General features: G+C 44.7%; 1 protein-coding gene across 5 annotated transcripts in view; it reads right to left on the bottom strand.

Annotated features, from left to right (window-relative positions):
* Nucleotides 1–14,887, bottom strand: part of ABHD14B (abhydrolase domain containing 14B) — a 120,541-nt gene that overhangs the window by 70,112 nt on the left and 35,542 nt on the right. For 4 of the 5 annotated variants that reach the window (XM_069644018.1, XM_069644015.1, XM_069644019.1 and 1 more), the window contains exons 2-3: nucleotides 2,569–2,796; nucleotides 1,652–1,893 (exon numbers count right to left, since the gene is read on the bottom strand). In XM_069644018.1, the coding sequence (XP_069500119.1) occupies nucleotides 1,652–1,893; nucleotides 2,569–2,776 (450 nt within the window). In that variant the 5' untranslated portion in view covers nucleotides 2,777–2,796. Of the gene's footprint in view, nucleotides 1–1,651; nucleotides 1,894–2,568; nucleotides 2,797–13,554; nucleotides 13,623–14,887 lie in introns of all 5 variants that reach the window. The other variant, XM_069644016.1, reaches the window with a different exon arrangement.

Here is a 14,887-nt window from a genome sequence, read left to right as displayed (position 1 = left end):
GTTACAGACACTGGGGGGGGCATATTGATCTCATATCCTTGATGTGTTAAAGGCAGAGAGCATGTATTTGCTAATGTGTATTATCCATGAAGATGGTATACAGTTAACTCCTATCATTTAAAATTGTTTCAATATCCGATTCAAAATAATCGAAATGCCAAATATACCCGTAAGAATGGCCATTCAATTGATTCCATGCCATCAGTGCACTGGCACCGCATTGGCCAAGGCTGATCAGCACTCTGATGTGGCTGCTCCAGCGGACCTCCCGAGAGCCCAAACATGGGATGAAGACAGAGACCACATGCAATAACATGTAAAGAGGTACAGCAGTTCAATGCTGACGATTGACATTTATCATCTTACATGGGTACTTGGGATATACCTGAACTGCCAGATTCAATCAGCGAATGAATTTCACATAAGTGGTACAATACCTCCACTGACGTGATCTCCACTGACAGAACATTTTAAAGGATTTGAAGTTGGGGCAATAGTTACATCTACCAATCCGGTAGTATGGGCAGATGTAACCATTGTGACATACAGTGTTATCAAAATACATTTATCTCTCAATCAATAAAGAACCAAACTGCACTGAAATGCTACGAGTGATCATGACTGTGTGCAACTAGGGATTAATAAAGAGGTCAAGTTATTGAGTCCAGGAAAACACCCTCCTCCCTCGATTCCTGATTAGGGATGAATCACAGGGAGTTGCTGGGATAAAGGCGTGGGTTAAGAATGAGAGGCATAATAAAGGATAATAAGAAGTTAAGATAAGGAAGAAAAGGGGAGGTAGTGTTAGGAAGAATCAAAGGGGGATAAGAGGCAGACAAAACGAGTATGAAAATAAGAGGCATGAGGATGAAAGACTGAAAAAGAGAGGCGTGAAGAAAAGAGGAATAGAAAGACGGAGGAATTTAAAAGAAAGACGGCAGTAAAAGTATCAGCAGAAAGTTGCCTGCATATACTGTATTTGTGAGTCTATTAGTAAAGCACAGACATTTGTCAAGAGGCTTCTTGGTGCCAATCGATGAAGGAATGGTGTCCCTGCAACCTCTGATGGTCAATGTCATTGTGGATTGCTGATGAAAGGAAGTTCCTAAGCTTTGGGGAAGCATTCCAAAAGGATTACCACCGGTTGCATTACATCCTGTATTAGGAGCACTCCGAAAAGAGGTTTTGTGAGGCTTTACATGCATCATTACATGCTTCTGACCGGTCACATTATTTTTTCCGTATCATATTTGCTCTTTGTCCTCAGGTTCACAGTCCCAAAATCTACTGCCTTGCTGCCAAGTGTTCCCCTCTTGTTAGCCTGCCTCACTGCCTCTGGACTGCTACGCTGTCACTAACCCGGCTGCACACATAAACATTCCTCAATGTTATTAGCATATTCCACTCATAGTAACCTGACTCAACTGAACTTACCTATGCCATTACCAGTAATCTGTTCACTCATTACTAGACTGTTCTTCAACATTGTACAACTGTACAAAATCAGAAGAGGGAAAGAGATGTTGACTCCATCAAAGGGAAAGGCCATTTAAATTTTAGACAGGCAGTCTTATATGGACCTCGAATGAAGAATGAAGAACATTTCTAAGTCATTGAACCACCCAAAACTGATAAACACTGCTCTACCTACCTGAACTGCCGCATACTGCTCAGCTGTAAACTTGTCCGTGCAGATGGGTGCCACAGGGACATAGGCCTTCACCATCTCACCATGCTGCATGAGGAAGGGAAGTGAGTACATGCCACTGAGAGATGGGCTGATCAGCACAGCCGAGTCTAGCTTCAGTGCTTCCAAGACCACCTTAAGGAAACTGCCTGGTGCAGGCTGGCCAATAGGAGCTGGTGCTGTCGCTTCTTTAGAATTGCCCAACCCTGCAAACACATTTCAAGACAGAGATCACTTTCAAAGATCATTTTAGAACCATGAAATTCAGAGTTAAAATTTGTTCTTTTCCAGTGGACTAATCCGGAATCTCAAAATAATCAATGCATTTTCCAAGGTCTACCAGCAACTGAAACTCAATTCAAAGGACACAATCATATTTCCACAGAACGGAACGAATCTAGGGGAAGACTTCAACAATAAGTGCTTGCAGCTCATTCTAGAACACAGACATACTCCCACATATCTCACGTGACCCAATTTCGAAGCCATTTAATGCCATGGATTAGGCTCAATGGCACTGCTGTCAGACTCGGAAATTAGCAACATGTTCGGCACAAGTTGAAGACATTCAACTGAGCGCAGAAAAAAGTTGACCACATTTTGTTTTTGAAGCTGTGGGGCTTCCCAGTACAAAGATAGGTTTGTTACGTTACACCCGATATTCGGCCATTTTGTAATGAACACAAGCAACCTCCACCAGCCTGGGCAGCAGCAATGCTGAGCAACCTCCAGATCCAGTCAACTACTAAATGCAACAAGTGAACATGGCTACTCCGGCTCCCAGAACTTCATCAGCGGCAAAACCCAACACCTCTCTGCGCATGTCCATCGCCTGGACATTCTTCCCCTACCCATCCTATGTGTCAGGATCGCAACTGTACCTGGCAAATCAATGGCAACTGCTCGGTATCCCGCTTCTGCCAGTATGGAGAGTGTCTTCAGGGTTTGCCAGGTCTCAGAGGAGAAGCGGATACCATGGAGCAGCAGGACACTTAACGCTGGTTTCCCCACGTCTGGCTCTGCCTGCCGGTAGAATAAGGCTTGCCCATCTACCTCGATGGTCCCTTCTGACTGCCGAACGCCACTCATGGTGTATAGCAGGCCTGACTCTAAAAGGCAAAAAGAAAGACAAACTAGTGAACAGAATATACTCGAGAGATTTATAAAGATCACTGTTAACCCTTTAGGTATATATACGCCATACATAAGAGATCTTGGAGCTGGAGGACACTAAGTAATCCTGTGCCCTCCTGTCCTGGGGGCCTCAGGAAAAAAGGTTTGGTTGTGCTGCCTCTGAAGTGTCAAACAGGCTGGGGACAAAAGCATCAGTTGAAATATGACCCTTCCATTTCTGTGGTTGTGAAAAGGAGTTTGTGATCAACATCTAAAACAGCAGGAGAAACAACTTAACTGGATGTCTCTGCTCAAAAGGCGGGAGAGCTGGGAATCACCAAAGAGGAGCAGGAGAACCAACAGTGAGAATTATACCCTCAATTAAATGTTTGGAAGGAGAGGATGCAAACTTCCACTGAACAGTGCTAAAATGCCATAGTGAATACTAACAACAGCACACCATCACCCTTTATCACCATGATGTTGCCTGTGACTCTTCCAACAGGTGGTAACCTGAAATGCAAAGGGTTAACTAATGCAAATTGAAATCTGTGCAAAGAAGATGCCCACTCGTCGTGATTTCAAATTCCTTTCAACTTCAACAAACTCTGTTGCATATATTGCTACAAAGGTTGAACATCTGCTAGCAACTGTGTTCCTTGACGAGACTGGCTTCATTTACAGTGCGTCTTCCCTCATTAATTCAATATCCCCGCAGAGTGTCTGTGATGAAGACGCTGGCTCTGTGGCCCAATCGCAGTGTCTCGTGTCTTACTTGTCGGAGGGACAAGTGGAGACAGGCTATGAGGGCCAATGTAAGTGTCGTCTTATTATCCCGTGCCAGAGCGATGCCAAACTGATGCAAGGCTGGTCTGGAGACTTCATGCCAGTACTGTATGCTTTAGTCCAGATCACTGGCTGGACAGCTCTATTGCACCGCAAGTTCCATATTCTGACGTCAACCTCCATATTTGGATATTCCAACATTCTGCTTGTTTAGCCTCACTCCCCAGAGGAGTGTGAACTCATGGCCTTTGCCCTTCACTAAACAGTGACGGGCAAAGGCTCTAAAAGGTCGCCATTAAAAGTCTTCAAATGACATGTAGAATATATGGAGGTCGTGTTATTGATTATTCGTTTATCTTACACTGCTATATGACATGTTTGTAATGCTATTAGATGTATTATGAGCAATACAATACACGGTGTGTTTCCAACACATCTTGTTATGAAGCTCCTATGGTTTTATATAGCACTGTGCTATTTCTGCTCTAAGACATTGGATGGATTAATTCTGAATAGGTTATTAAGCTCATGTGGTAGCCCTTCTGGTTTAGGCTATTATTAGGAGTCGAGTGATGACAGCAAAAACAGGCATCATTTCTCTTGCCACCCTTTTCACTGCTCATGGGGTATTCTCCTCATGCAGTATTCCCGAGAAATACTCCATGCAGTTAATATTGCATAATGAGATACATTCCTTAAAAACGTCCTTACCAAAACTGAAAAACCCCACAGCAAGAAAACATCGTTTTGCCCTTTAAGCCCGCACACACTTTCAACATAAAGGACACAAGGGGGCAGCAGAATTGCCAGGGGGTGAACATGTGTGAAACCGCGATGCCCTCTTTCTCTCCTCCTTTGCCGTATGATGGACAGAAGGTATTTCCTGACCTTACCTGCATTATTTGACGGTGGGCAGGAGCGCTATGACCTGCTACGGCATTCAATCCATTCCCATGGCGCTCAAGGGGAAGGAAATGGCAAGTTTTTAATACTCCTTTATATTCCAGAAATTAGGAAGAATACACAATTCATAAAGGCACAAGGACAAATTAAAATAGATAAGAGATTACATCAACAGGTCTTTATATCTCAAACAGAATGTAAGTATTCAGTAATCATATACGAACGAGCTATCCCCATAATATCGAACATAGACCAATCAAATAGATCTAGATGAAAACATCTCCTTTTCAAAAGAGAAATAATAAGGTAAAGTGCAAGTGTTATCAGCTTTGTGCATCAGCTTAAGCCTTACAGAACCAATGCGATAAATACAAGTTCTTATGTTCACGGTTTGAACTTCAAAAAGGTAGCATCAGTGATCTATACATCTATTTAACAAAACACTTGCAAAACAAAAGAACGCATGCCCCTATAAATAGATCAAACTCCAAGAGAGAAACGGGTATTAAAAAAGGCCCTCTCTGTTCCACTAGAATATATAAATTCATCCAGATTAAATATTCAACATCAACCCAGCTGTATCAGAGGTTTTACTTTCCGCAAATACTCATCTACATTAAATCAGAAAATAAGGGTGCCGGTAGCAACGTACCAGCACCCTTTCCGGACCACCAGTACCAGCACCCTTTCCGGACCACCAGACTACGAGAATGTCTGCAGGGGACCTGCAAGGAGCACCGGCCCCTGCGGGCATGGTTTTCACAGAAACACTGCCACCATTAGAAGCGATGCTGGTGATTCCGTGTCCCCATTCCAGTGGAGTCCTAATGGACCCCACGGGAATGAGGACTTACAGTTCCCGCCGCCTGACATCCCGGGCCACCAGGATTTGTAATGAGGCCCACTGACTCCTTAAATAAGGCGTTCATATTAGCCAAAACATCTAACCAAGGTTGAAATGTAGTGCCAGCAGTTTCTTACAATTTCGAAGTATGGTTACCAGAGCTATCAATGTACACACGTTTATTATGTTTACTATATCCAGAAAAGCCATGAAGTAAACTGGCCTGAAAATTCTCTAAAAAAAACGAGAGATTGACATAATTCATTCTTGGAGAGTAAGAAAGGCGTGCACTTTGCACGTGGAGAATGCAGCATGCAAGTAACTTTATTATCTGCCTAGTAATGTGCTACTTGAAAACGTTACCCCTGAGGTAAAGCAACTCCGCAGTTTTGAGGTCAAATCTTCTGTTGTACTATTCATTTTCAGCCAAACATTGGATCAGTATTGAGACAACATTGGACAATCCCAAAATATATGCCAAACCTACCAATGCATATTTGAACAACACCAACTAAGATCATTGGATAATAATTTAAGGTCAGACGAGAACAATGCCACCCATGCAAAGTCCTTCTTTGCACACGTGGTGTCTAGATTCCCTTATACTGTTATTAGGACTAGATGCTTTTCTAGACCAGTGACCATCAGTGTGCTGAGTATTTACCTCAACTTCCCATTTACTCTTAATGGTGGAGGAAACGCTGCTGAAATATAAATCGTCAATCATGCAGGAATAGAACATTGAAAGAAGGTCACCCCAACTACTGAGTGATTTCAAAATGTCTGAAGCACTCCATCCTACTCATCACATGAGCAGACTTTCCTAAAAAAAAAAATCAAGAGTAGTAAGCAAATGTTTTACTCCCAATTTTAACCCCGATTATGCTATGATGAGGCTTCAAGATGCATCTATGAATCAATGTCAGAAAGTATGTATTCCAGACTAACAAAAGGTTTTATTTTTTTAAAAAAGGTTGATGCGTTTCGCGAATAATATTGCTATATAAGGATTTATGATCAGCTAAATTCCCTAGCATGTGTTTCCCCATGCAAATATTAGCAGGTACAGTATCAGGAACAGAAAACCAATATGCTAATTGACGAGTCAACCAATAGATGGCCATATCAGGAAGCCCAAAGCCACTGCAGGAAGCATATGCATGGTGCTCTACTCAAACTGTGTCTAACATCATCCAGTATAACTGCTATGATGGATTTCATCAGGGTCCAAAACGTGTGCTCGCCACTAGCCATTGACTAGTGATATTTGACTCTTGTCAAGTAAGAAACAGTGTGTTGTGTGTATGTACAGAATCAAGGTGGTGAGGGACTTTTTTATTGCTAACTAGTAGCTTGCACCTTTAATGTTTGTCCACTGGATTTTTTAATAGTTTCCAAAATAAACACACTGGTTTAAGTGGCAACACAGTAAATACATAATTAAGTCTAGGGGGATGGGGCGTGGCCTGCAGCCATGGAGTAAGCAGCTCCTCTCGTTAGCTCCTGGAAGTTCCTCCAACTAACCAAGATTACAACGCTGCATGAGAACGTTTAGCCCACAAATTGCACCCACCTGAAGAGGAATGGAGCAAGAGCAGACAGAGAGTGAAACCGCAGGCAGTAGAGCTGCGCTGGCGAAGTTACTGACCCTGTGAGTTTGTACGAAAATCCCCCAAGATGGCAGGCACAACACAGAATGAGCACAGCAAGTGAGGCAAAGCCCTGACGAATCGGAGACAGATGGCTGTGGGATGGGAGAGCAGACCCCATAGTGAGCGCCCTGCCAGCGTGCTCAACAGACCCCCGGTAAGCTGGTGGCAAGAGCGTCCTCAACTGCGGTAACCAGTCCCGAGCTGCTGCGTACGCAGAAGGCACAAAGGGGGCAAACTGGACCTCCTCCCGGGCCCCTCTCCGGCCTCCTAGGTGTCGGGAAGGCAGGGGAGTGCAGAGCGCCGAACATGGCGTGGCTGAGCACATTGGAAAAATGAAGGGCAGCCTAACTGCATAACAGGTGTTACCCAACACTAAGTACGAAGAAGCTTTCAAGCTGCCCCGAGTCCAAGGTGTTAGGGAGAAATCTAATTTCTGTGCTAATTCCCTTCAACCTTAAAGGCCCTCAGCCTTTTAGCTGGACTTTAGGACTTTTTCATTTTAACCCTGGAGTGGGACCTTTTTTTATCACTCTCTCATGTGTTTTGTTCTGATTTGGATTATGTGTTTCGTCTGTTTTTGAAGTATGACAAACTCCATAGGCATCTAGTTTTTGTATGGTGACACAAAGCACCTTCAGTGCAGTGTCAAAGAGATATCCTTTAGATTTGTCATAAGGTTTAAATACCTTTTCTTGTATGAACTACTGTTCCCAAAAATAGTAAAGTGAAATTGGTTTTACTTACCTTTTCTCTTTGTAGGCCCAGCACACACCATCAAATGTGAGGTGCTGGGGGGTCCAAATGGCTGCTGGCAGTGATTTAATTGTACTACCATTGTGCTTTTCTACTGCAGGCTGAATCCTCAGCTGCAGTGCAGCACTCATGGCTGACCATTTTGACAAAACGGCTGTGGTCTTCTTTTGTCGCCATTTTCTGTTTGTGAGGTCTTTCTTGGGTTTTATGTGCGTTGAGCCAGGTTTGATCACTTTGTTCATTTTGCCTTTAACAGGCTTCAGCCCTGAAGTCCGCCTTTAGCTCCAGTGTGTCTGGAAAGGCAGGATGTTAGGGAGGTTTCCGAAATTCTAATGTCCTTTGTCTCGAGGAGTGTCTGAATGCAACCAGTCCCGATTGGCTAGCTGACTGTCCTTTCAGGACAGCCACCCTGCTGTGTGATTGACAGCCTAGGCTGTGCATGAGTGGGAGAATCCTGCTTAAAAGGCAAGGGTTTTGAGACTAGAGGCAGAGTCGACCACTGGGAGTAATACCAGATAAAGAAACCGTGAACAAAGCTTGCTGCATCCTCCTGGACCTTTGAATTGCCTGGTGAATCCCTGCTGCTGTGCTAAAACTCCTTTTTCAATCTGACAGGGCAACTTCTTCCCTTGGGTTAGTCAGACCAACTAACAAGGACACAAACTCCACTGGACCCTCTTCTCTGACTGGCTGTAGTTCTTCGCTGCTTTAAGAACCAAGTGCCAGGGGTCGAGAAATCCGTAGTCGAGTGCAACTTCTGAAATCCAGCCAGAAGCTCCAGAAGTCTCCTAAGGACCCTCCAGAAGCAGGACGACCATAGCTCGAGGCCCTTCACCAGAGTGCAGGGCCAAAGGGGTGAAGGAAGCCCAGCCGGTATCCAGGATCCATGACAGTGCTGTTTACTAAGCGCTGAACCCGCGAAGTGCCACTGAACCAAAAAGAGCCCGTAGCTGCCGACAACCCCCAAACTACCGCTGCAGGAGCCCTCCAGACGTACTCCTTGTCCCCATGACTGAAGCTCAGGAACACAGGATCTGCACCGCTGTAACAGGACAGAATCCAGCTGGTCCACTCTTCTTTAAACCAGAGGTACTGTTTAGACTTGGGATACTTACCTCATCGTCTTTTAGCTGTGCATTTCTCAGTTGAGAATTGCACTGACTTACCTTTAGAGTAGATTCCAAATCTCCTTCCACAGGCTTCACAGTTTGTGACCCTACAAGTTATTTTCTAACAAACTCTCTAACTTTGTGCAAGACTCTAAGATTCTAAGAAGTGCCTCAGCTCCATAGGCTGTTTCAAATCAACTTTGGCTGTCCTGGCTCCCTGCAGACTCTTCTAGCCCATTCACTGATATTGTTTGTCCCTCATAGGTGGTAGCTTGTTTTCAACTGTTATTGCTGGGAAAGGATTGTCTAGATGTCATTGGAAGATTTAAGTGTCTTCATATTTACTCAGAACCTGTTTAACCCTTTTCCTTCCTTAAACCTTTCCTTTCTGCAACCTCATAATCTGCAAAGTAGTCCTTGTGATTGAAGTCACCTCACGGTGTAGGAATTGTGTAAGAAGCATACCCACTAACGTGTGCTGATTCTGAGCAGTATTTGTTAAACATTTTTTCATTGTTAAACAAATTGCCCTTTTAGAGAATGCTCATTTAAAACTTTCAGTTAAATAAATAACTATTTATAACAGAAACCGTGAGTGTAAGTGTTACTTCTATAGACAAATTTCATTGCTAGAGCTCTACAGCTCCCATTTACCACTCTTGAGATGGGCCTGGCTGCTCAGTCACACTACCAACTGGTGTAGTACAGACCTATACCAAAAGGTGGGTTACCTAATACTAAGCAGATAAGTGTTGTGTAGTCTCACACAGTGTGACCGCACCAATTCTAACCTAACACATGGAATGACCATTGGCCGCGTTAAGGCCAAGGGACCTGGAACTACCTGACCCAAGGCCACTGGAAGACCGAGTAACGGCGACCCAGACCAATAAGAACCCAGGCACAATAGTGAGGACTAGCTCCGACACACAGCAGCACCGGCGAATAGCACTTACACACACAGACTCATTGGACAACAGAGGGAAGACTGCCTACCACTCTCACTGGCCCTACCTGGTGCCACGCTTGACGGCTGCACCCGCAATAAGACACCGGTGCGAGCAACGGAAGAAACAGTAAGCGAGCTAGCTGTACAAAGGGCAAGCAGACTAGATTCTGGAGGAGTGGAGGCACTGTGGGGTCACGACAACACCTATAGTCCTGTGAATGTGCTAGCAGGTGCACACACAGAAAGATCGAGACCCCAGCAGCGGAAAGCAGGCAGATGGAGGAACACAGTCCGGGGTGACCCAGAGAAAAGTGACCTCCAGCAATCAGAACAGCCCGTTACGCGTACTGCTCCTAAATGGTAGAGAAAGGACGGAAAGGGAAAGGCCGACAAACCGTCTTAGAGGCCTATGCACAGAACAAAGACAACAGCCGAATCAGCAAGGAAAGCAAGCAGGGACAGCCTCCACACAGCAGGTGACTATGCAAGAAGAAGGTCAGATACTGGCGGCCATAGCATATCACTGAAGACAGCATTGGAGTACAAAATTGATGCAGTCATAGTGGATGTGGGCCTTCTGCGACAAGACGTATGGGTGCTGGCGGATCGACTAGACACAGCGGAACAGCAAGTGCAGGACAACATGACAAACATAGCCAACACCCGAACCCAAGTGGACAACCTGATTGATAAGGGTAAAGCATTGGGGCACCGCGCAGAGGACGCAGAAGGGAGAGCCTGCAAGAATAATACAAGAATACTCGGACTCCCTGAAGGGGAGGAGGGGAGAGGTCCTACAGAATAGAGAACATGCAGCAGCAGGAAGTAGGCCCAAGTGCGCTAAGCAAAGGATTCACAGTTGAAAGGGCACACAGGCCGCTGACGAAGAAGCCCCCACCGGGTGCTCATCCAAGACTGATTATTGCCAAAATCCTGAACTACATGGACAGGGAGAAGGTCCTTGCTTTTTCCAGGAAAGTGGGGAACCATTACGAGTGGATCCTCGAAACTAGCAATATATACAGACTACACTGCTCTGGTCCAAAGGCGAAGAGCACTGTTTGGCCCAACCAAAGAGCGGCTGAGAAGAGCAAACTTATGCTATCTGTTAATATACCCTGCCAAAATGAACATACTACACAGTGGAAGGTTGCTCTTCTTCGACATTACGAGAGAAGTGCAAGCTTGGATGGATACAAAGGGCATACCTCAACTTGCGCACAGAAGTGACGGCGCTCCATAGTGAGGCGATCCCGAGCGAAACATACATCTCACCCAGAGGACCACTGCACATGCAATGGCTCTCAATGTGAAGGCAAACAGACAAAGTGAGAAGTAATGAGGAGCACAAGAAGCAGGGACACTGCAACAACAACAGGTGCCCACCGGGCAAGAGCCCTGACTACGGCCACATACTCAAGTTGAATCTTTGGATGTCAGTTTCAAGACGTCAGGCTGCTGCATGTTGCCGATGGAGGGGAAGACAGGAACAAGAGAAGCAGCTGGGCCTGAGCGGTAACACTACTGCTGCGCCGTTATTTGGTTTAGTACAGTTTGGTTGAGTTGTTGTTGAAGCTGGAAGGGTGGTGGAGAAGGTAGGGGAGGGAGACATATGGGGAGTAACAGTTAAGTTACCATACAAGTGGAACCATGAATATAGGGCACTGGGCGAGAATCGCACAATAGTGAAATATCACGGTAAATTTGACCAAAGGAGTGCAAGGACTAGCGGGGAACCAACGCACATTGAGGTCCGAATAGGCATGGTAGTGCGGTGGGACTTTGAGAGCCCAAATGCGAATCATTATGGTGGGAGGTAAGGGTGTGAATATACTTACCTGGAACATGAGAGGCCTAAATAATTATATTAAGAGACTGCAGATCCAAACTTACTTGACTAGGAAAGGCATCCAAGTAGCAATGTTGCAAGAAACACACCTGACAGAAGATAGACAGGCTACACTAGCCAGCAAATGGGGAGGTAAATTGTATGGCTCATCTTTTTCAGCATATGCAAGAGGGGTTATAGTCTTGATAGCCCCGACAGCCCCTTTTCAGTTGTCAGGTTTCAAGAAAGATGACGAAGGAAGAATGATTGTTGTGCATGGATGGTGGGAGAATAGAGAAGTCTGTTTTATAAACACATACGCCCCAAACCATGACACCACAGTGTTCTTCAGATCATTATATTCGAGGCTGTCCAAATACAGGGGGGCAAAAGGGGTGTGTGGAGGAGACTTTCGCACCCTCAATCCTGAGCTGGATAGAACAGACACAAAGTATAGGAAACCGGCGCCGCCGGCCAAAACCCTCAGTGGCCTGCTGCAAAACCCACGACTGGTATACATAAGGCAAGAGAGAGACAGAGCTGAACAAGGCTACTCGCACTTCTCAGCTCCCCATGCGATACATACATGCATAGGCTACATGTTCACATCAGACGAAACCCCATCGGCACCGGATACCTACATGGTGCCTGAGAGCGGAAGCCCTACAAGAAGAGGTGTTCAACAACCACTTGAGAGATTAGAAAGAGGAGTACTTCACTATCAACACAGTGTTTCAAAAATTAGCACAGTGTAGGACGAATTTAAAGTAGTGATACGGGTTAAGGCGACAGGGAAAATAGGAGGTCTTGGATCAGAAACACTAAAGAAACACAAAAATGAGATAGCAAGCACAGAGAGGGTGGGAGGGGGGGGGGAACGGCTGGGCGGCTGATAGAACTAAGACAAACATGTATGGAAACATGGGACCAACTGGGATGCCTAGACTTCACCTGTGTGCAGATTTTGACTTTATTTTGTGGAGACCAACCAGGGCGACTGCTGGCGTGGCTCTGCAAGCGAGAAGAACCAAGGTTTGGGATCACTGCCATTACGACACACTAGGAAACCTAGTCAGGTACCATGTTGAGATAAATTAGGTGTTCTCTGTGTTTTATGAGTCCTTGTACACTGTCGAGTTAGCGGGAGAGGAGGGAGACATAGAAGAAGCATGGCCCTAATAGACCTGCCGAGACTTGGGAAAGATCAGAGCGCGGAGCTAGACGCCCCGCTGACGCTAGAGGAGATAAGTGAGGTGATAAGACAGCCTCCTACCTCCAAAGCCCCGGGACCAGATGGACTCCCATTGGAGTTTTATAAAGCATATGTAGAAACGCTAGTGCCTAAAACGCTGAGTGTCTTCACAGAAGCATTCAAATTAGGAGTACTGCCCAGCAGCATAACGGAGGCAACCATTATACCAATTCTTAAATCAGGTAAAACACCACAACACTGCAGATCATATAGGCCTCTATCAATGGTAAACCAAGACTACAAAATCATGATAACGGTCTTGGAAAATAGGTTAAAAAGGGTCATAGGGGACACAGTACACACAGAACAAACTGGATATGTCATATGTCCCAGAGCGAAACACTACATGGAAACTCGGGAGGTTACACCACATCATGGACAGCACTAATCACCTGTCAGTGGAGTGCGCAGTGGCAACACTAGATGTGGTCAAGGCCTTTAACTCGGTCCGTTGGGAATGGCTGCAAACGCTCCGAGACACTTCGGAAATGGGGTAACCTTTTTGCAATGGGTGAAACTGATATACACGGTACATCTTGGCATTGGGGCCGCTGGTTGTTTTTCTTAGGAGGGAGTATGAAGCAGCAGGAATAACATTAGACGGGGGTGGGGTACACTTAGTCTCTCTGTATGCGGATGACATGCTGCTTTATGTAAATAACCCAGAAGGCAACTTACCACGCCTGCTGGACGTCATTGACGAGTTGGTCAAATTCTCAGGGATTCAAGGTGAACGGGGAGAAGTCCTGAAATGGAAAATCCCCATTGAATGCAGGAACCTAGAAAGGTATGGGACACAAGCGCTGGAGGGAATAGATGCAAAGGTCCATTATGAAAAAGGCTGACCCCCCCCCCCAGAGGATGCCCATATTGACGTGCGCCTGTATTACTGTATTAATATGGTGAAACTTGTCTGTATTTTTGTTTCTTGTTTCCTTTTTACTTTTGTGTTTGTTTAATAAATAAAAACATTAAAATAAAAAAATAAAATATTAACTCTTGCAGTGATTACAGTATTTAGACATTGGATCCCCCAACAAAAGATTCAGGTCAGTTGTTTCATCTGGAGATATATAACTCATTCTACCATGAAAAGAAAAAGGTATTTATTTGTTATCATATTATCAAGTACCCCATTCAGCCTAATGGCCAAGTAATTTAGATTTGATTAAATGGATTTAAAAGGGAAATTAAAATAAAATGTAGAGGCTCCTTTGGTAATGTCTGCACCTGACACTTGTTCCGATTTGGTCTATCCGTAAAACGACAAAAAGTCTTGAATCGTTAACAATGTAATAGAAGATGCAGGATAAGACCATAAATCGTATGTCTCTGCATAAAGAAAACGTAATCTACCCGACAATAGAATGTATGCCCCTCATATTGTCATCTAATCTAATACCTGTGGATAGATGCTATAAGGTTAAAAATAAGAGGGGATAAGCAACGCCCCTAGTGCCTCTACCAATTACAAAAGACCTCAATATAAATCTGCCACAATTTACACTAATTGATGGGTGGCAAAGCAAAAGACCAATGTTATCGATAAAGCTAGGACCAAAGTCAAATCTAGGCAAGGCATCAAAAAGAAACTTCATTTACCCATTTCAAAGTTTTTCCCAATATCAAAGAGTCTGGGGTCGAAAGCATTGTTTTCCTGCCATACCAGGTAGGTGCAAAAAGAGTACTCATATTGTCTCTTGCATATCAGACCAGTACGAAACCTACTTCAGACTCATAAATCATGTGTGGAATAACTTTCCCAAGCCTGTTATTCAAAACATTAGAAATTAATTTGATATCAACATTAAGGGAACAAGTTTTGGTGGCCGAGAAGAGGAGTCCACAGACTGGAAGTGATACATAGACTGGACTAGCACGGTCAAGGACTACACAGGCAGTGGCAAATGTAGCTTTCAAAGAAAGAAAAAAGGGAAAATGAGTAGTGGAAGACTTTTTCCTGTTATATTTTTTGAAACTGCTGAAGAGAGATATTAAAGAATTTGAAGCA

The sequence above is a fragment of the Ambystoma mexicanum genome, chromosome 2p (genome assembly GCF_040938575.1).
Source record: "Ambystoma mexicanum isolate Mex_15411 chromosome 2p, UKY_AmexF1_1, whole genome shotgun sequence".
Taxonomy (NCBI): Eukaryota; Metazoa; Chordata; class Amphibia; order Caudata; family Ambystomatidae; genus Ambystoma; species Ambystoma mexicanum.
The sequence above is the reverse complement of the archived record's forward strand: the minus strand, read 5'-3'. Positions and strand labels throughout refer to the sequence as shown.